The sequence below is a fragment of the Adiantum capillus-veneris genome, chromosome 18, assembly GCF_014529385.1.
Source record: "Adiantum capillus-veneris isolate H3 chromosome 18, ASM1452938v2, whole genome shotgun sequence".
Taxonomy (NCBI): domain Eukaryota; kingdom Viridiplantae; phylum Streptophyta; class Polypodiopsida; order Polypodiales; family Pteridaceae; genus Adiantum; species Adiantum capillus-veneris.
In genome coordinates, this window is record NC_140948.1 from 25,247,998 (window position 1) to 25,265,872 (window position 17,875).

The window sequence follows — 17,875 nt, forward strand, 5'->3', positions numbered from 1 at the left end:
ATGAATTACAATGCAAAAAGTAACTAAAAGAACTAACTAGTCTCAAATTTGGTACTTCAAAACAATAATCATAGTGCCAGCTTTAACAATAATCACAACTCATTGCACACATCAATATGGTATCAGCATTATGTTCTATGCTACAAAACAGGTAACCAAATACAAAGCTCATATATCAAAGTTCGGGGGGGGGGGGGGGGGGGGGGGGGGGGGGGATCTATATGAGAAGCTCTCCATGGCTATAAAGTGATCTGTAGTAAACTGAGATATATCATCTCCAATATCAAATAGTGCGTTCTTGCAAGTGTACGCAATTGAATAGGGATCCTTTATCCATCCAAAGAGCCACACTGAAATGTGAGTCATCAAGTACCAAGGGCTATCAAGCAAGATGGTTTTCATAGCTATTCGTTGAAAACTTGTATCTACAATCATTCACCTCGATTGTGTTGTAGGCATCAAACTGTGGGTGCTTCGCATGCACAGTCCATAACTTCTTAGCTTGTCATCATTGCTCGAGTCTATTCTAGGTATTGCAAGATACAAAATTTGAGACCTTTGGAAGCAACATGCAAACTCTTGTAAAGCTCACTCTTGAAGAGCATAAATTTAAGCACTCCTTGTAATGCTTACTACATCTTTCTCTCTACAAATGGTCAAGACAAAATCACACTTTCAAATGTAGTAGGGTGGTCTGCACACTTAAGGGGCAATGCACAACTTTCGTCCTTATGAAGTTTTCAGTAACATTGTGCCAAAATCTCCACTGTACTACTGTATAGCACTCAAATAGTCTATGCTTTAGTTAACTTTCCAAAGTTGTTCCAAAATCTATTAGTGTAAATAGTTTAACTATTGCTTCACTTTGATTCATAGCTCCCCGCTGTCAGATTATTGGAATTGGAAGCTTATCCAACCAAAAATCCTTTGCATCAAGTTAACTCTCTTGTAAAATATGTATAGCATTTCATTTCAAAAGAGACAAGTATTTGAGCTATGACAAAGCCAACCCCAACCAAGCATGACTCACGTACTCGGGCGGGTGTAACATGCAGGTTTTCAGGTCTTCTAACGTTTTATATTTGCGTCCAACAGGTCTTTAAACTAGCTGTATCAAACAGAGGAATGCACACAAGAATGTGATCAAAGGACCCGAATAAAAAAATAGTAGTACACTCTCTGGCTCTAAAACCAGAAACTATAGTTACAAGTATACATACAAATGACATCCCCATCAGAACCACATAGGCTATCACCATGGAAGGTGATATAATTAGATGAGGAAGATGAGGGTCCACATGTCTACAGATCATATTCAAGGTCACATGACCTATGTATACACTGGAAACACAAGTGAGTCGACTCATGTACCTCGAAGGAATGGTCCAAATGTCTCCCACATGCAGGCCTGTGGCACTCCGCACACTTCGGCAGTCTGAGCCAGCAGTTTAAACACATGACGTCAAAGCAAACAGTCTCATTGTGCTCGTCATCCTGCAAACATACACCGCACTCATTGCATCGAACGGTGCAACCCGCACACGCCCTGCATTCCTGCTTAGCTTGACACTCCAGCCGAGTACAATCATACACCATCCCCACATCTCTGCACTTTGGGCATACTTCTACATCGATGGGTCTCTGCTGTAGGTCACGCACCCGTGGATAGTCATCCTCATGAAAAAATTGCGGCTTTGTGACCAGATTAGAGACAACAGGCATGCCCATTATTGTGGCCAGAGTCTGCAAGTGATGGTCCGTCACACCCCTTATGTTCCGTAATTTCAGCTCCTTCAAACCAGGCATTATACCCCCCCATAAGCCTGTGTGCACCTTCACAATCTTCACAACAAAATCTGCACTTATTCCAGTGCAACCTGGCAAAAACAACTGAGGAACCACACGATACCTAAAATTAGAACTTGCTAGATTGAAAGTGCAAACCTTACAGCCAAAAGGTAATAAGCAAGTAATTAATAAGAGAAACTAAAGCAACAACGTGTCTGGAGACAGACGGAGGCACTACCTTTCATTCTAGGTGGAGAGAGAACAAGAAAGAAACCGGGAGGGCGGGCGGGGGAGACACAGTAGAGAAGTTTTATCATCGTAGGAACAATCCCAAGAAGAGAGACTATAAAAAAAATTGTAGGAATAACAAAAGCTAAGGCTTTCCCCTGTACACGGGCGGAGATTTCCTCAGTGTACACCCCCCTAAAGAGAACTACTTTGCTTTAGGAGCTGAGGAAAAAGGCCAACATTAACACAGCGTTACCATTGATTGTACAATTTTGCAACAAGATGCAGAAAAATTTATTCACATCAAACGGCATGGGTGAAACATAAAATCAAGCGACACAAAATCTTGACAGCTTAAACATGAATCAAATAGAACAGATGAGCCAAAGAAATGCCTAAGCTCACTTGAAATTTTACAGAAACCAAATCTTAAATTCATTCAAACCGCACAGATGTAAGACAAAATTGGAATCTCTTAATCCCTAAAATATTAAAGTACTTGGGACATAGAAACACAATCTATGAAATCTGACAAAATGCGACAGTAACTTTACTGCTTGTCCAAACAAGAAATGAAAAATTATCACCTTCATCATACACAGCACTTTCAAAGTCCGTGCACAATGTATCAATACAAAAGAGAGTTCTATTTTCAACAACGTTTCTCTGGCGATCCCCCTTATTATTCAGGTAGTGGTTCAAGTTGAACTAGCTAAAAACTTACACCTTTCTCTATGATGAAAGTGATCAGATCTAGCTAGAGAGAGAGAGAGAGAGAGAGAGAGAGAGAGAGAGAGAGAGAGAGAGAGAGAGAGAGAGAGAGAGAGAGAGAGAGAAATGAAATGAAATGTTATATTAACGTCTTCAAAAGGCCATAGTGACCTATGAGACCAGAAAGTTACAAGGTGGTGGATCTGATGCAAAGTCAGAGTAACAAAATAACAACAGTACAAAACAAGGATATATACTATGGGATCCTAGACTGGTCAATGTGAACTAAGCAAAAATGGGCGGCTTGCTGAGATAGCTGAATCACAAGAGATCTAGCATCGGTCGTTGGCGCATCTCATCAATCTCCTCCATGGTTAGTAGTCTGACCGGGCGTCGTGCATGCTTGGCCAGAGTGCTCCGAATCTTCTGACGTAGCCTCCGTCGATGCTGTGTAGTCCTTCGCAGTCATGGGCGCCTGGATTTCCCCAGTTCGGTCGCTCGGTCGATCAGTGTGCCTCTGGTGTGAGACGAGGGGGAGCTCTGCTGTGGGAGTGGCTTTTGCAGCTGTCCCGTGTCTGCTCTGAAGAAGTCTGTGATCCATCTTTGAGACTGGCTAGCCTCGCCACTCATCAGGCTATCTCTGTGTCTGCGCAGCTCGAGCAAGAACAAACCCAGGCATCTCTGATCCTCGTATCCCATGACTCTCGAGAGTGGTCCAAAACCCTCTCTGAACAAGCAATGGAAGCGGCCTCGTATCTCGTAGTAGTCGGGGCAACGGCATGTATAATGCAACTCTGTCTCAGGCTCCATGTCACACAAGGGGCATGTCCCGGCCTCTGCTGGTACTCCGCTGTATCTCCCAGTCTCAATCCGCACCTGGTGAGAAGATGTGCGTAACTGGCCAATAGCACATCGTATCCCATGAGACAAGTGGGTGTCCATGTATCTGGGTCTCGTCACAAAACCATCCTCTGTAAGCTGGAGAAGGTGGTCTCTGTAGAAAGCCATCTTCGTGCTCAATTCTTGTGCTGGCTGTATCCATGTCCTCCCGGTGTCTAGCTGGGTCAGGTCTTGGCGGATGAGCATGGTGATCTCTGACCGTGTAAGAGTGAGAGATGGTGCATCCAATGAGTACTGGAATGGTGGCAGCCTGTCTATGCTGAACCCATGCGCCTGAAACCATGATGCCATCTCCCCATACCAGCATGTTGTATCTCCTTGCATGGCTAACTGTCGAGAGGACTCAAGTGCTATGCGAGCATATCTGTCTCTAGTAAGTTCCCATGTGCGGTTTATGAAGGAGACTGATCTGGTGAGCGCCTCCACCACTAGTGGGGGGGCCGCTAGCTCTGCTCGGATAATGGCCCGTGGTACTGATGCCTTGGCTCTAATGAGCCGCGAGATCATAGAGACGAGAGGTTTCTCCATGTTCCCCCATCCATCTGTGCGACCCGGCCTCCCGTGGTGATCCAATGAAGGTCCCCATATCTCAGCTCCATAGAGCAATGCTGAAGCCACCAAAGTGTCAAAGAGCCAGAGCTTCGTCCGGGGCTCCTGAAACTGAACCTGCGAACACATCTTCTCTAATCTACCCAATGCTGCGTGGGCTCTAGTCAGTCTGGTCTCTGCTGCTCTTCTGAGTGAGAATGCAGGTCCGCTAAAAACCACTCCAAGGTAAGTGTAAGCATCTGTGTACTCCACAATCTCCTGGCCGTATGTGAATGTAGGTGCTGACTTCCTGATCCATTGTGGGGTGGTATTAAACACCATAACCTTGGTTTTACCAAGGTTGACAGACAAACCACTTTTTTTTTCCGAGAAAAAGATCCTTCTATTAGTTAATGAAAACTGCCCGTAGGGCTACAACCACCTCTGCAAGAGAGGACTACAACAAACATGATGGGGAGACTCTCCCAATGAAAGAACAACATATATACAATGAGGCTAAATCAAGAGATGGGAGGAGGGAAGAGCCACACAGGTGGTCGGTAGTGCCATCTGAGCACACCCTGGACACTGGTGAAGAAAGGCCCAGGGCTCCAGAGTCAAAGGAAAGCCTCGCGGCGTCCCCGCATGCGGTCGGAGCTGCCCTGTAGTCCCTCTAGCTATCCTCTGAGAGCATGGATCAGCTCTAGCCAAAAGTCACGAACAGTCTCTGCTGGTGGCACAGAGCGTGCCTCAAAAATGCGGAAACAGCGGGCCCGCCAGATGAACCAGAGTGTAAGGCCACTGATGAGCTCCCAACACTCCTCTCTCTCACTGCACCACTCCTGAGGAGTAAGCTCTGTAGAAGGCTGGAGTGTAGGTCGCTCCCCCTATATCACTATCATCCTGCTGGTGGAAGAGAGCTCAAACTGAAGTGCCAGGCCCGTGAGAGTGGACCAAGCCGCTGCCCCCAAGTGTACTGTCTAGCCGTGGAGAGAGTAGGCATCAGCCGAAAAACTCATAGCCACACCTGCTGGGCCGAGGGACAGTCCCAAAGACAATGACGCTGACTCTCCACCAACTGGTCACAAGCTGCACATGCGGCCGAGAGACCACTATGCACAAGCCAGCTCCCTACTGCTGTAGCTCTGTGTGCAACCAGCCACTGAAACAAAGTGACACACCTCGGCTGTCTGGAGTCCCATAGCCTCTGCCAAAAGGCTGCCAAGAACTCGACTGTGAGGCCCTCCTCCTGCCAATGACGCGCTGCAGCTGGGAGGGCCTCTCTCTGTGCTGCCAGTATATGACGTCCAAGCCGAACAGTGTACTGAAAGAAGGGGACTCCTGGGTGGTCTGCAGAAGAGAAGGGGTCCCTCCATAGCCACTCACAAGGATCCCACTGTACTCGTGCCAGTGGACAGCACTCCCAAGCCCAAAGCCTCCACTGACGAGTCTCAAGAGCTGCTAGGTCAGGGTCTATGACGCAAGTCCTCCCACAGATGCCCACAACTCGGATCCTCTGAAAACAACACTCTGCTACTTGCGGGGCCTCTACTGCAACTCATTGTAATCGTCCCCCACCCTGAAGCTCGAAGAACAGGGCTGGGACTGTCTTTGAGCAGGCCCTGACTGAAATGAGAACCTCCAGTCGTGTGAAGGCTCCCATCCACCGGGGTGCTACTCGCTCGAGAGGCGTGAGCCACTCAGTTGGAACTGACGCTGAGATGTCCTGACACATGCTCTGCACCCCTCTCATGCCCTGCAGCTGGTAACCCTGTACCTCCTCTGTCAAACCTGTGAACTCTAGCCAATCACCTAGAGAGCGCGCTGGACCTGCTGCCATGGGACCCCAAGAAACATGCGGTCAACTACCAACCAAGTGGCCTCTTTGAGTGCTAACCATGGGGTTCCAGACGAGGGGCTACCGTAGGCACTCCTCCGTGCACATCGGCTGTCACTGCTCTAGGCCACGCCGTAAGAGCTCCCAAGAACGAAGCAAACTCACAGCGAAGCGGTCCTCCAATCTCCTGCTCAAACCAACTCGGCGCATCTCTGTAAAGATCCATCTGGTCGAAGGTTGCCAAGGGCCTCCTGACTGAGGCACCCTGGCACGAAGCCTCTGCAACAAGAACTCCTTCCAGGGCTCCTCACCTGGAAGAAGTCCTCTGACTATGAACTTCCCTAGAAGGGCTCTGCTCTGCTGTGCTGGATCAATGATCCCAAGCCCTCCCTGAGAACAAGGAAGCGTGATGACCGACCAAGCCACCTTGGCTCGGGCCATCTGAGTGTCACGTCCTGACCAAAAGAAGTTCCTGATCAGCCTCTCTACCTGGCTGATACAAGAACTCGAGAAGATCCAGCAGGAAGTGATGTACCACATAGTCGCCAACAGCACCTGGTTGGCAACTACTACTCTACCAGCCAGCGACAGACGTGCTGAGCTCCAATGCCACAGCTTTCTCCTCATGGAGAGGAGAAGAGGAGCAATCTGCTGCTCAGGAGACAAGTCCAAACCAACCTGACAACCCAAGTATCGAACTGCAGTCCCTGGGGGAATCCACCTGAAACCCTCTCCTGGCATCCAATCTGGCATAGGAGCACTACCAACCGAGAAAGCCACTGTCTTTCTCCAGTTGATCAGTGCGTCCGATGCACTACAGAAGGTCTCCAGAGCCTGCTCACATCTGTGAAGATTGGCATCCTGGCCATCTAAGTACAAGGTTGAGTCATTGGCAAACTCAGCGTCTAGTAGCTCCTCTCCCCGAATAGGGAGTGCTAAGCTCCTCAGACCAACCTGCTGTGACACCAAAAATCTGCTCATCGCCTCCACATAGAACAGAAAGAGAAAGGGGGCCATAGGACAACCCTGTCTGACGGAGCATGTGAGCACGAAGCGCTCACCTCTCCCCCCTGCCAAAAGCACCTGACTGTGAGCCTGTCTGTACAAAGCTGACACCCCTCTGATCCAAGCATCTGAGAAGCCCATCTTGCGAAGAGTGCCCTCTAGAAAGTCCCAGTCAACTCGGTCGTAGGCCTTCTCAAAATCGAGAAGAAGAATCACAAGGTCCTCACCACGGAGCCGTGCCAAAGCAGAAGCCTCCCAAAAAGTAAAGATGTTGTCAAGGATACTGCGTTCCTTGACAAAACCTGTCTGAGTCCCATGTATAAGGCTCTCTAAAAGTGGTTGAATCCTCAAACTCAGAGCCTTGGCAAGAATTTTGTAGGCTAAGTTGAGGATGGTGATGGGGCGCCACTGTCGAATCTCATCCAAGGAGCCACCCTCCTTGGGAATGAGGTAGATCAGGCCCTCACTCATGCTGTCCGGCATCACTCCTGTGTGCAAAATGTACTGAAAAGCACTACAAAGATCTGGGCTAAGCAGGTCCCAATACTCCAAGAAGAAGCTAGGAGTCAACCCATCCTCTCCTGGACAGCTACCACGAGGGAGGGCTCTCAGAGCTGTGTGAAGCTTCTCAAGCTGAAGTGGCATCTCTAGCCTCTGGCGCATCTCCTTTGTCACAAGACAAGGCATCTGTGCCCAAACCTGCTCCCTGCATGCATCTTGCTGCTCTGACGACAGTAACTCACGGTAAAAGTCAATAGCGATTGCACGCATATCCTCGGGCTCACAAGCAACTGACCCATCGGGCCTCCTCAACTTACTGACCTTGGCATGCGAGTGCCGAGGCCCCACTGTCTCAAAAAAAGCACCAGTCACTCTGTCACCCACCAGAGTCCACTGAGATGCCTGTCGGTGGAAGGCAAACTCATGACGCCTCTCCTCTGTGCTAGCAAGCTTCTGTCGAGCCTGCTGTAACTGCTCCTCCAACCAAGGACTGTCTGGGTGCTGCTCCTGCAGCCTCTGTAGTGAAGCAGTGCCCTGTCTGAGACGCTGCTCCGTCTCTCTCGCTGCAGCCCGGCGAGCTAGAGACTCTTGAAGAAAAAATGGCTAAGCTGAGCTAGGCCCGAGGCCACTCTATCTGCTGGTGAATCCTGTCTGTCCATGCCCTCTGTCCAAAGAGCCTCTACCCTCTCTCTGAGTGCTGAGTCCAACAAGACCCTCTCTGGGATGCGGAGCATCGTGCTCCCACTCCTCTGCATGTCTGCCACTGTGAGGATCACTGGTGCATGGTCCGAGAAGGAAGTCCCTGCCAAGATGCCCACGGAACCCACCATGTCACTGAAGTGGTCACTAGTGTAGAAGCGATCTATGCGCGATAGATTCACTCCTCCCACTCTGCGGTCTGATCTAGAAAAGGTAAGACTGTCTGGGGGCCTCACCAGAGTGCTGCCATGTATCCGAGACCCTCAAAGTCATACAAAACATCTCCCAAGCTGCCAACTCGACTCCATGCACAGTAGCATGGCTGCCACCAATCCTGTCAGAAGGGTCCTCCCAACATGTTGAAATCCCCTTCTATACACCAATGATCGGCCTGTGGCAAAGACTCAACAATCTGTGACCAAAACTCTGCATGAGCACTCGCCACATTGGGCGCATAGATGTTCAGGAAGCCCACTAGGCCACCCTGAACCTGCATAGTAATCCACTAAGCCCTGCCTGGCACAATAATCCCTCTGCCCACAATGGCCTTCTGCAGTGAGTCCGCAATAGTCATACATACCCCTCCCTGGATGCCTCCAGGTCCAAAAGCAGCTAACCAAAAAGTATCATAACGTCCATGCAAAATCTGACCACAACGCCGAATGCGGCTCTCACACAGATGGTGCTCCTGAATCATGAGGAGATCAATCTCTCCTCCCACAAGGCAACGCTGAAGCTCCTGACACAATCGGCCCCGCTGTCGCTGAAACTAGGGCCCACCTAGTCCCTGCACGTTCCATGAGACGATCCTCATGGGGAGCGAGAGAGAACAGATGCTGCTGCAGCAGCAAGACGGGCTATCTTCGAGGCAAGCTTGGATGGGGAGTAATCCGCATCCGAGCGTCCTCTAGATAGGCGTGACTGCAGTGAGTGCCTAGCCCAAGCCCAAGCAGAGCGAGCCGTGCGCAACGCAACCTCCTCTGTCCACGAGTCCTCATGAATGTATACATAGCAAGGCAAACACTGCGTATCAGCAAAGAAGTACACCACAATGTGCCTACATCCTGCTGAGTCTGGGGATGTCACCGCAAACTTGGCCAATGGCCACAAAGTCTGCAACATATCTGTGACTCCAAGTTCTCCCATGTGGTGAGAGAACTCTAAGACCTGTGTATGTAGCCATCCCACCACTGAGTCAAGGGACCACTCTGTATCGGCCCTACCACAGAGGGGGAAGGAGAAACCAACTGCTGAGTCCAGGGCCTCTGTCCCCCTAGCGGCGAGGAACAAAACATGGACCCTGAAACAAGCTGCTTCACGGTCTGCTGCGGAATCGCCGAGAAAACGAATGAACCCGCAGTCGAAGAAGTCCCAGCGGCGTCTGATGTCAATGCTCGTCAGACCACGAGGGATGGCTGCAAGGGAGGATGTCTGAATCTGCAGAGGGGGCCGCAAGAAGGGCTGACCCTCTCGCGCTAGGCGACTCGTGGCAAAGGCGTTGCCAAGAGATCTCCTAGCCGCTGGAGAGAGACCAGTCTCTTGAGCCGACTGAGGAACTGGAGCAAGAGGGGGGGGAGAGGGATCTGGGGAGAGTGGAGGAGAAGAGAGGCGGGATGGGGCGACAGAGGTAGAGGGGCGACGGGAGCATAAGGCGGGGAGGATGAGGCAAATGGGGGAAACTCTGGAGGGGGAGCAGCTGTCGAGGGAGAAGCGGAGGTGGAGGCTTGCGTAGGGATCTCCTCCTGCTCGAGAGGACCAAAACGGTTCCCCGTGGGAACCCACTGCTGCTGAGTAGGCACCTGAGGGCCACTCTGAGTGCCAGGCTGACGCTGTGGCCCCTGGCATCGGAGGCCACGGGCCTGCTGCCACCCCCCCTCCGCTGGAGCCCCAGGCTCGGAGGGTGGCTCTGCATCTGTACGCTGTGCCGCTGGCTGTGGCTGCGGGCCAGCCCTGAGAGGCTGGGACTAAGGCTGTGGTGCAGGTCGTGGCCTCCTCCATGGACAGGCCTTCGTTAGATGGCCCATCTGTCGGCAAAAGAAGCATTGGTTCGGGAGGCCCGAGTACTCCACACTCTGTCGAAACCAACCCCTACTAACCCGAGGTAAAAGGATAACCTTTGGGAGAGTGTGGGTATCTCTGACCAAAACTCGAACTAGGGAATGCCAGCCGCCTTGGCAGCTACTGATGCTGCCGTGCGAGGTGTCTCCAGGACGATCCCAATGGCGGAACCGATCCTGGAAAGAAGTGGTAGGTACTCTCTCCGTAACGTAAACCCGGAAAGCAGACTGAGATGGGGATGTCTGCCTCCTCTACTAGAACATCCGAAGCTGGGTCAAAACCATGTCGCCACTGTCGAAAGTGGGCACGTGAGTCTCGGATGGCCAATGGACTCGTAGCTATGACCTTGGACGCCATCTCGGAGGACTCAAACTCGATCTGATAGTACCCTCGTCCGAGAATCTCGACATCCAAAATCTTTCCCACCTATGCAAGAAGGCGGGCCTGGAGAAGGTCTCGCAGCTCTCCTCTGCTAGGTCGGGTGCCGAGAATCTTGCAGATGACCGAGGTCGCCTGCAATCGCTCTACCTCGGCGGCAAGGCTCGCTTGCTCTGTAGGCGAGAGAGCAAGTCGAATGGTGGGCTCAGCGGGGTCGGGTGAGGGGGCTTCTGGCGAGTCCCTCTGTGGCGAAGCTGGAGCCTCCATCTGTGTCTACTGTTGTGGCGTAAGAAGAGGACGACGATGGAAGGATGCTGCAAAAGGGCGCGTCAACACTGCTCCAAGGAGTTGAAACAAATGCCGAAGGTGCCGAATTTGCACGGAGTAACTGAGGCGGATGGCCCAAATTGGCGGGCGAACGGGCCGAGTCGGGGGGGGGGGGGGGGGATAAAACGGGCCGAGGCAAGCGGGCCAGCGGCGAGAGAGCTGGGGCTGAGGGCGTGCGGCGGCAGGAAGGGGGGGGGGGGGGGGGGGGGGGGGCAGCGGGGGCTGAGTGCGCCCGCAGCGCAAGGGAGGGAGGGCAGCGGGGGCTGAGTGCAGACGGCAGGGGGAAGGCGAGCGGGGGGTAGCAGGGGCTGAGGGTAGCGCGAGGGAGGCAGCTGGCAGCACGTGGCGGGGGGGGGGGGGGGGGGGGGGGGGCGATGGCGATGGCGCAGTGAGGGTGGGTGCACAGCAGCAGCGAGCGCGCAATGACCGTCTCAATGAAATTTACATTTGAACTTCCCGACAGACAAACCACTTTCGTGGGCAAACCTATGCAAAGCATCCAATTGACGTTGCATTCCCTCTGGAGATTCGAAGATCAACACTATATCATGAACATATAACAAAAGTGGAATCCATGTCCCTGCCAACTGTGCACCTCTATATATATACCTTCATAAGTTCAGAATAATCTGAACTCACGAATTATAAGAGGGAATAAAGCACTCATAAAACTATAAAAGCAAGGGACACACGAAAAGAAAAGAAAAACAAAAACAAACAAACTAACTAACTAAATCACTTTGATTGCTTCGAAACAAAACTAGATAAAACAAAACATTATTAACTTAAAAATGTTTTCAGAAAAGGTATGTGTAAAATAAGTTGACGCAACTTACTTGGCTTAAAACAAGTACTCAACTTTAAGCAAAAAAAGGATAAGACATCTTAAAAACTTAATCCTAGAAATCAAACTTCACACAACAACCTATAACGGAACACATTCTTAAGTCCTCAGGTAAGCTAAATATGAAATCGAAAAATGAATACTACTACAAACCTACGAAGAGCAAAGAACCAAACTTGACAATATGTGATCTCAACTTCACTGCTTGTCCAAACAGGAAGAATAAGATTATCACCTTTATCGTGCTTAGCTTGGACAACAGCTATGACATCCCTACTCACGTCGTCAGTGACCAAGAGTAGGTGCAGGTTTATATAGAGGTCATTCATGCTTTGAATGTACTCTACAAAACCAACGAGCTGAGTTTCTATCACCCTCCGGAGGTGATGGGCACCTCTATCACCATCGCTCTCAATGTAGTCAGAAACATCATCCACATACATACCGAAAAGAGTAGGAGAGAGCGGGCAGCCCTGCTTCACCCCAATAGTGGAGTGAACCGGTGTAGAAAGTCCCTCAGGGGTGCGTACATGCCCTACTACTGATCTGTACAATGCCATGATCCCCCAAATGAGCTCTGTGGGTACTCCCATTTCCTGTAATCTGCGCATCAATCTAGCTCTGGGTACTGTGTCAAAAGCTTTGTGGAAGTCCACAAAGCTACAATAGATCCGTCTCCCATGAGATCTGCCCTCCTCGATGATGGCCCTGAGTGTCAAGATATGGTCAAGAGTAGAGAAGCCTCTCCTGAACCCTGCCTACCCAGCTGCACACATTCCTTCCCTCTCTGCCCATGTACTCAGCTGTTGCTCAAGAATGGATGCATACAACCATGTCAATGTGTGTCCAATCATGATAGTGCGATAATTCCCAAGCTCCATGGGGTCTCCTGACTTGAAGATAGGTACAATCGTAGATAGGCTCCAAGTGTCCGGTAGGCTCACACATGGCACGGTTAAACATAACTGCTAGAAGCTCTGCTAGTAGGTCTTTGGCATGCATGAAATGCTCAGCGACTAAACCATCATGATCATATGCTCTCCCAGTCCTCATCCTGTCAATAGCTTTCTTCACCATCTCAACGGTGAAAATAGCACATGTGTGTGGGCATGGATCGGGGGGGTTGGGAAGGGGCGGTTGTCCAGGTACTGTGTACAAAGATGATGCGTATTGACCCCAGGTCTCTGTGGAGAAAATAGCAGAGGGGGGGGGGGGGACTACTCATGAAAGAGCCGCCACGCCTCACGCGAGCCCTGACTCAAGAATAGCTGGTATAGATCCTGCTCGAGTCGAGCCAAAAAAGCCCTCTTCTTCCGCCGCACCAAGCATCGGAAGTCAATCTGTGACTATCTGTGAGTGACGTTCCCCAAAAGTACCTCCCTCTGAAGTCTGGCTCTAGTCTGGCGGCACTCCTCATCGTACCAGCTCTTCTAAGGCATGCTCCCTGATCGGCGTCTCTGCTCAGGCTGGGTGTGTGGGTATGCCTCTGCTGCTGCATCATGTAATGTCTGTGTCAGTATAGCAGTTAGCACCTCCAGAGGTCGCCCCGGGTCCTCAGTGCATAGGCGTCGGTAGATCCCGTCTATGTATACAGAATCCGTCTCCCGTGTGAAGGTGTAGTGAGTAGGGGCTGCTAACCGTGGCTGAGCTTTGAGAGGTGTAGCGAGAGAGAGGAGCCTTGCTGAGCTTTGAGAGTTGAACCTAACCCTAGAGCTGAGCCTGCTGAGCTTCGAATGCTGATGCTAACCCTAGGCCTTAGCCTCATCCCTTCCGGCCTCACGTACGCACAAACTGACTCCCATTCCCTTGTGCGAACACTGCATGTGAGCCCGTTGTTAGTGTGTGGCCACCTGGCACCACTCCTTTGTGCACCCACGCCCTCAGCCCTCCTCTCTGCTGTTGGGAAGGTTGCACACAACGCAACATCCCTGGCAGCCAGTGCTGCCACTCAGCTGCTGCCACGGTCGCCACTCAGCCGCCTTCGCTAAGACACTTGCTACCATCAGCCACCACCCGTCGCCTCAGCCCGCCTATTACCAGGTATCATAGCAATAAAGCTAGCCGCAGCCCCGACTTCACCAAATCGGCCACACACCATTGCACATTTCTCCCATGTTCAGCTTCTACTTTATTGGTTTATCTGCATTGCCAAGAAAATTTCATCTTGCAGTTAGATTTTGGGTGGGTTCTCAGTGTGTGTATGAGAGAGAGAGAGAGAGAGAGAGAGAGAGAGAGAGAGAGGCTGCTATCATCCTCTCTCCTCTTAGCTTGTTAGGGCACTTTTCACTCTCTTTAGGAGAGATTTTTTCCCCTGGCTCTTCAGTTTTATAGTTTATCCATTCTCGCCTTCAGGATGGCTTTGTAAACAGAGTTGTACTTGCCCTCAAAATCAGCACCATTTGGGTATTATGAGGAATATTCAAGCAATAGCAATCAGCCTTGTGATAGATTGGGACACTCCAAGTCAAAGATCTACTGCAGCACATGTGAGAAATCTGCAAACAACTGAATAAACTTGAATAGAGGGAGAGAGGAGAGAAGAGGACACGGCATGGCGGAGTTCCCAGCCAAGAATGCACTGGCTCCAAAGACTGGCGCCCCTTCCAATATTTCTTTATTATTACTTTGCAAGAGTAAAATGTCGGAGGGTCCTCTCCTCGCAGTGCACCCGAGCTTATCTCCTAAGAAGGAAGGCCCTGGCACACTTATAAAGGTCCCTGGCCTATCCAAAAGCAGTATACATGAAAAGCGCTACTTCTAAAAGCCCCTGGTCCAAAATCATGCGCCTAGAGTGGTATCTATACAATGCTGCCACATCAACAACAATTTTCGCAAATCCCAGGCTAGTCTGTATGGAGCTGCCACGTCATCGGTTCTACGTAATTTGATGGGCTGCTTTATTTTTGAAGGGTTTAGGCCCCTGGCCAGGTTCTCGTCAATTGGTTAGGCTAGGTCTTAAACCCTAACCCCCTTTGGGCCATTCGGCCATAATCTACAAATTGTTGCAGATGTTGACCGAGAGGACACTTCATTAGTTTGTGACATACCTAACTTTTGAAAGAATTATAATCGCCCCCGATTACGCCTGCAAAAACAGCCATAGAAAAGACCGCGTTGATCTTTTCCTTTTCAGTTCAGCCTATTGATCCATTGGTGAATTTTGGAATAGTCGGTGCTAATCAAAAGCCTCAAGGTAAAGCTCTAGTATTTGAGGAGTATCTGTGAAGTCCTCCTCTATCCACTTTGCATCAGGAGCCGGAAAATTTCTGAACTTGACCAAATACCATCGTGTCAACTTACCTTTCACTTTCCTTTCCTTGTGACTAAGACCTGTTCTCAATGAGTATCTCTTCTGTTTCTTCGACTTCTCGTTGCTCGTCTAGCTCCCTGTTCACTAGCACTTCACCTTTGCAAAAATCAATAGACTCACATGGAATTCATTGTGAAACATAAGCGTCTAGTAACTTCAATCTGAAGAATACATCATTTAGAAGGGTCCATAGTATCTCATACTTAGCTTTGAGAAAAGCCTCTCCTTACCCTTTTCTGCTTCCGTAAACATGCTTTCTTTGACTTGAGTAGCACCCAATCATTTTCCTTCAATTGCAAGTCACGCCGATGCTTGTCGGCTGCCTTCTTATGCCGTGCTTCAGATTTCCCCAAAGCCTCCCTTACCTTGGCAAAAGCAATGTCTAGATGCTATGTATACTAATCTGATTCAAAAATCTTGCCCTTGGTACTCATAATCGGTGGATTTTTTGACACCCTCGACAATCTCAAATGGCCCCTTCCCCCTTGGGTATGTACTCCACCAAGGGCAGAAACTTTTCACATTGAGTCTTCTAATCAAAGATATATCAATTCAAGAAGTATAAAAATACTCACTTGGATATCTCCGATTGCCCATCTGTCTGTGTATGAAACGAGGACGAGAATTTAAGCCATGCGCATATATTTTTCCATATTGCTCTCCAAAACAAACTCCTAAATCGGGGATCTCTATCTGACACTACAGATTCAGGCATACCATGTAATCTGAAAATTTGTGAGAGAAACAACTTGGCCAAATGATCGGCTTTCACTATCTTCTTTACTGGAATGAAGTGGGTATGTTTGCTCAATCTGTCTATGACCATCCAAATGCCATCATGCCCACTTCGAGTCTATAAGATCAAAGATTAAGTCCATTGCTATACTCTCCCAAAGTCGATTAGGTATAGGTAAAGGCTGTAGTAGACCTGGTGCCTTATGTCTGTCAAACTTGACCTTTTGATACATTAAACAAGTGCGTACAAACTCATCCTCATTCTTTCTGAGCCTAGCCCACTAGAAATACTTTTCCATAATCCTTTCTATAATCCACAAGTAAAGGAAACCCTTTCTATCCAATGGAGAACCACTCTCCGTAAACTTTTGAATAAACCGCTTGTAGTAAGAACACAACCCCCAAAAGCTCTGAACCTCATATACATTCTTTGGATCTGGCCAATCCCTGATGGCTTCTATCTTGATCGAGTCCATCTTTACACCCTTTGTCGACACGATGAGTCCCAAAAAGTGTATTTCTGGTAAGAAACTCGCTCTTTTTCTCGTTGACCACCAATCTATATTGCCCTAGTGCCTGAAAAACCTGTAAGAGATGGTGTCTATGATCTGCTTCACTCTTGGAAAGCACGATGATGTCGTTGAAACAGGTGCCCACACATGACTCGTACTCTCTAAAAATCCTGTCCATCAGTCCTATTAATGTTGCAAGAGCATTTGTGGGACCAAAAGGCATCACCAAATACTCGTACAATCCAAAGGACGTGTTGAACGTGGTCTTGCATACATCTCCAAGAGCGATCCTCATCTGATGATAGCCACTTTTCAAGTCGATTCTACTAAACTATGTACAATCTTGTAGCCTATCAAGTATATCATCGATCCTAGGTATCGAAACCTGTTCTAAGAGGTGATTTTGTTGAGAGCACTAAAGTCAATGCACATTCTCCAAGATCCATCTTTCCTCGACACTAGAAGCATTGGTGAACAATAAGGTGATGTACTAGGTTGAATTACCTTTTCAAGAAGTTCTTTCACTTGGTTCATAATTTCCTCATTCTGGGCTTTGCTTACTCTGTAAGGTGGCCAGTTCGGTAGCGTTTTGCAAAGAATCAAATCAATCGTATGATCTTTAGGTCACTCACGAGGTAGCTCTCCAGGCAAACCCTCAGAGAAACAATCGGCTTGGGCTTACAAAAATTCTTGTCATTCTTTTTCGAAGTCTAACATGTTTGACTTCTTATTTTCATTGAGTTCATTTAAGTAAATTGAGTCAATAAAGAGACTGGATTTCATTAATTTTGAAACAGCCGAAGCCAATACAAGTGGGATAGACTTACCCTTTGATTTTACATCAAAGATAATTTCTCATTCTTCAAAGTGGCATTTCTTGCTCGATAATCAACCACGACGCCGATATTGTGGTGCCAAGGGATCCCCAAAAGGATGTCACACCCCTCTAGAGGCATGACATAAAAGTTCTCGTGACCTAAATACCCCTAGCAATGCAACCGACGTTTGCCGGCCACGTGTAATGGCAACATCTCGCCCCGATGTCGCTAAAACTACCTCCATCAGTGGCCCATTTCTTCAAGCATAATAAGTCAAGCAACTACAATTTTTCAAGAGATTTTATCAATTTCTTAAACCATATCTTTTGAGTGTAATAGACTTGGACACTCCAAGTCAAGAATCAATCGTGACAGCACCAAATAACCACTTCAAAACAATTCACAGATCACAATAGATTTGCACTGGCTCGGTGGAGTTCCGTGCCTAGAGATAATGGCCCCAAAGACTGGCGCCCCTTTCGGTATTTCTTTATGTATTAAAAATCAATGTCAGAGTACAAGAGCAGTTAGGGTTTCACTCTCAGACTCTGCGTCCATATGCTCTGAGAAGTGAGGCTCTCACCGCATATCAAAAGGTTACAAGGGATGCCCAAAAGCAGAGCCCCAAAAGCTTGAAAGCAAAAGCAGTTTCTCTCTCTCTCAGTGAGAGCCAAAAATAAAGCAAGTTCTCTTTTT

General features: G+C 49.1%; 1 protein-coding gene across 6 annotated transcripts in view; it reads right to left on the reverse strand.

The window, feature by feature from the left end:
• Positions 1-329: 329 nt before the first annotated feature.
• Positions 330-17,875, reverse strand: part of LOC147435370 (F-box protein SKIP28-like) — a 71,462-nt gene continuing 53,916 nt past the window's right edge. For 5 of the 6 annotated variants that reach the window (XM_086488442.1, XM_086488441.1, XM_086488445.1 and 2 more), the window contains one exon: positions 1,141-1,890. In XM_086488442.1, the coding sequence (XP_086344568.1) occupies positions 1,303-1,890 (588 nt within the window). In that variant the 3' untranslated portion in view covers positions 1,141-1,302. Of the gene's footprint in view, positions 351-439; positions 473-1,140; positions 1,891-17,875 lie in introns of those variants that run through there. The other variant, XM_086488447.1, reaches the window with a different exon arrangement.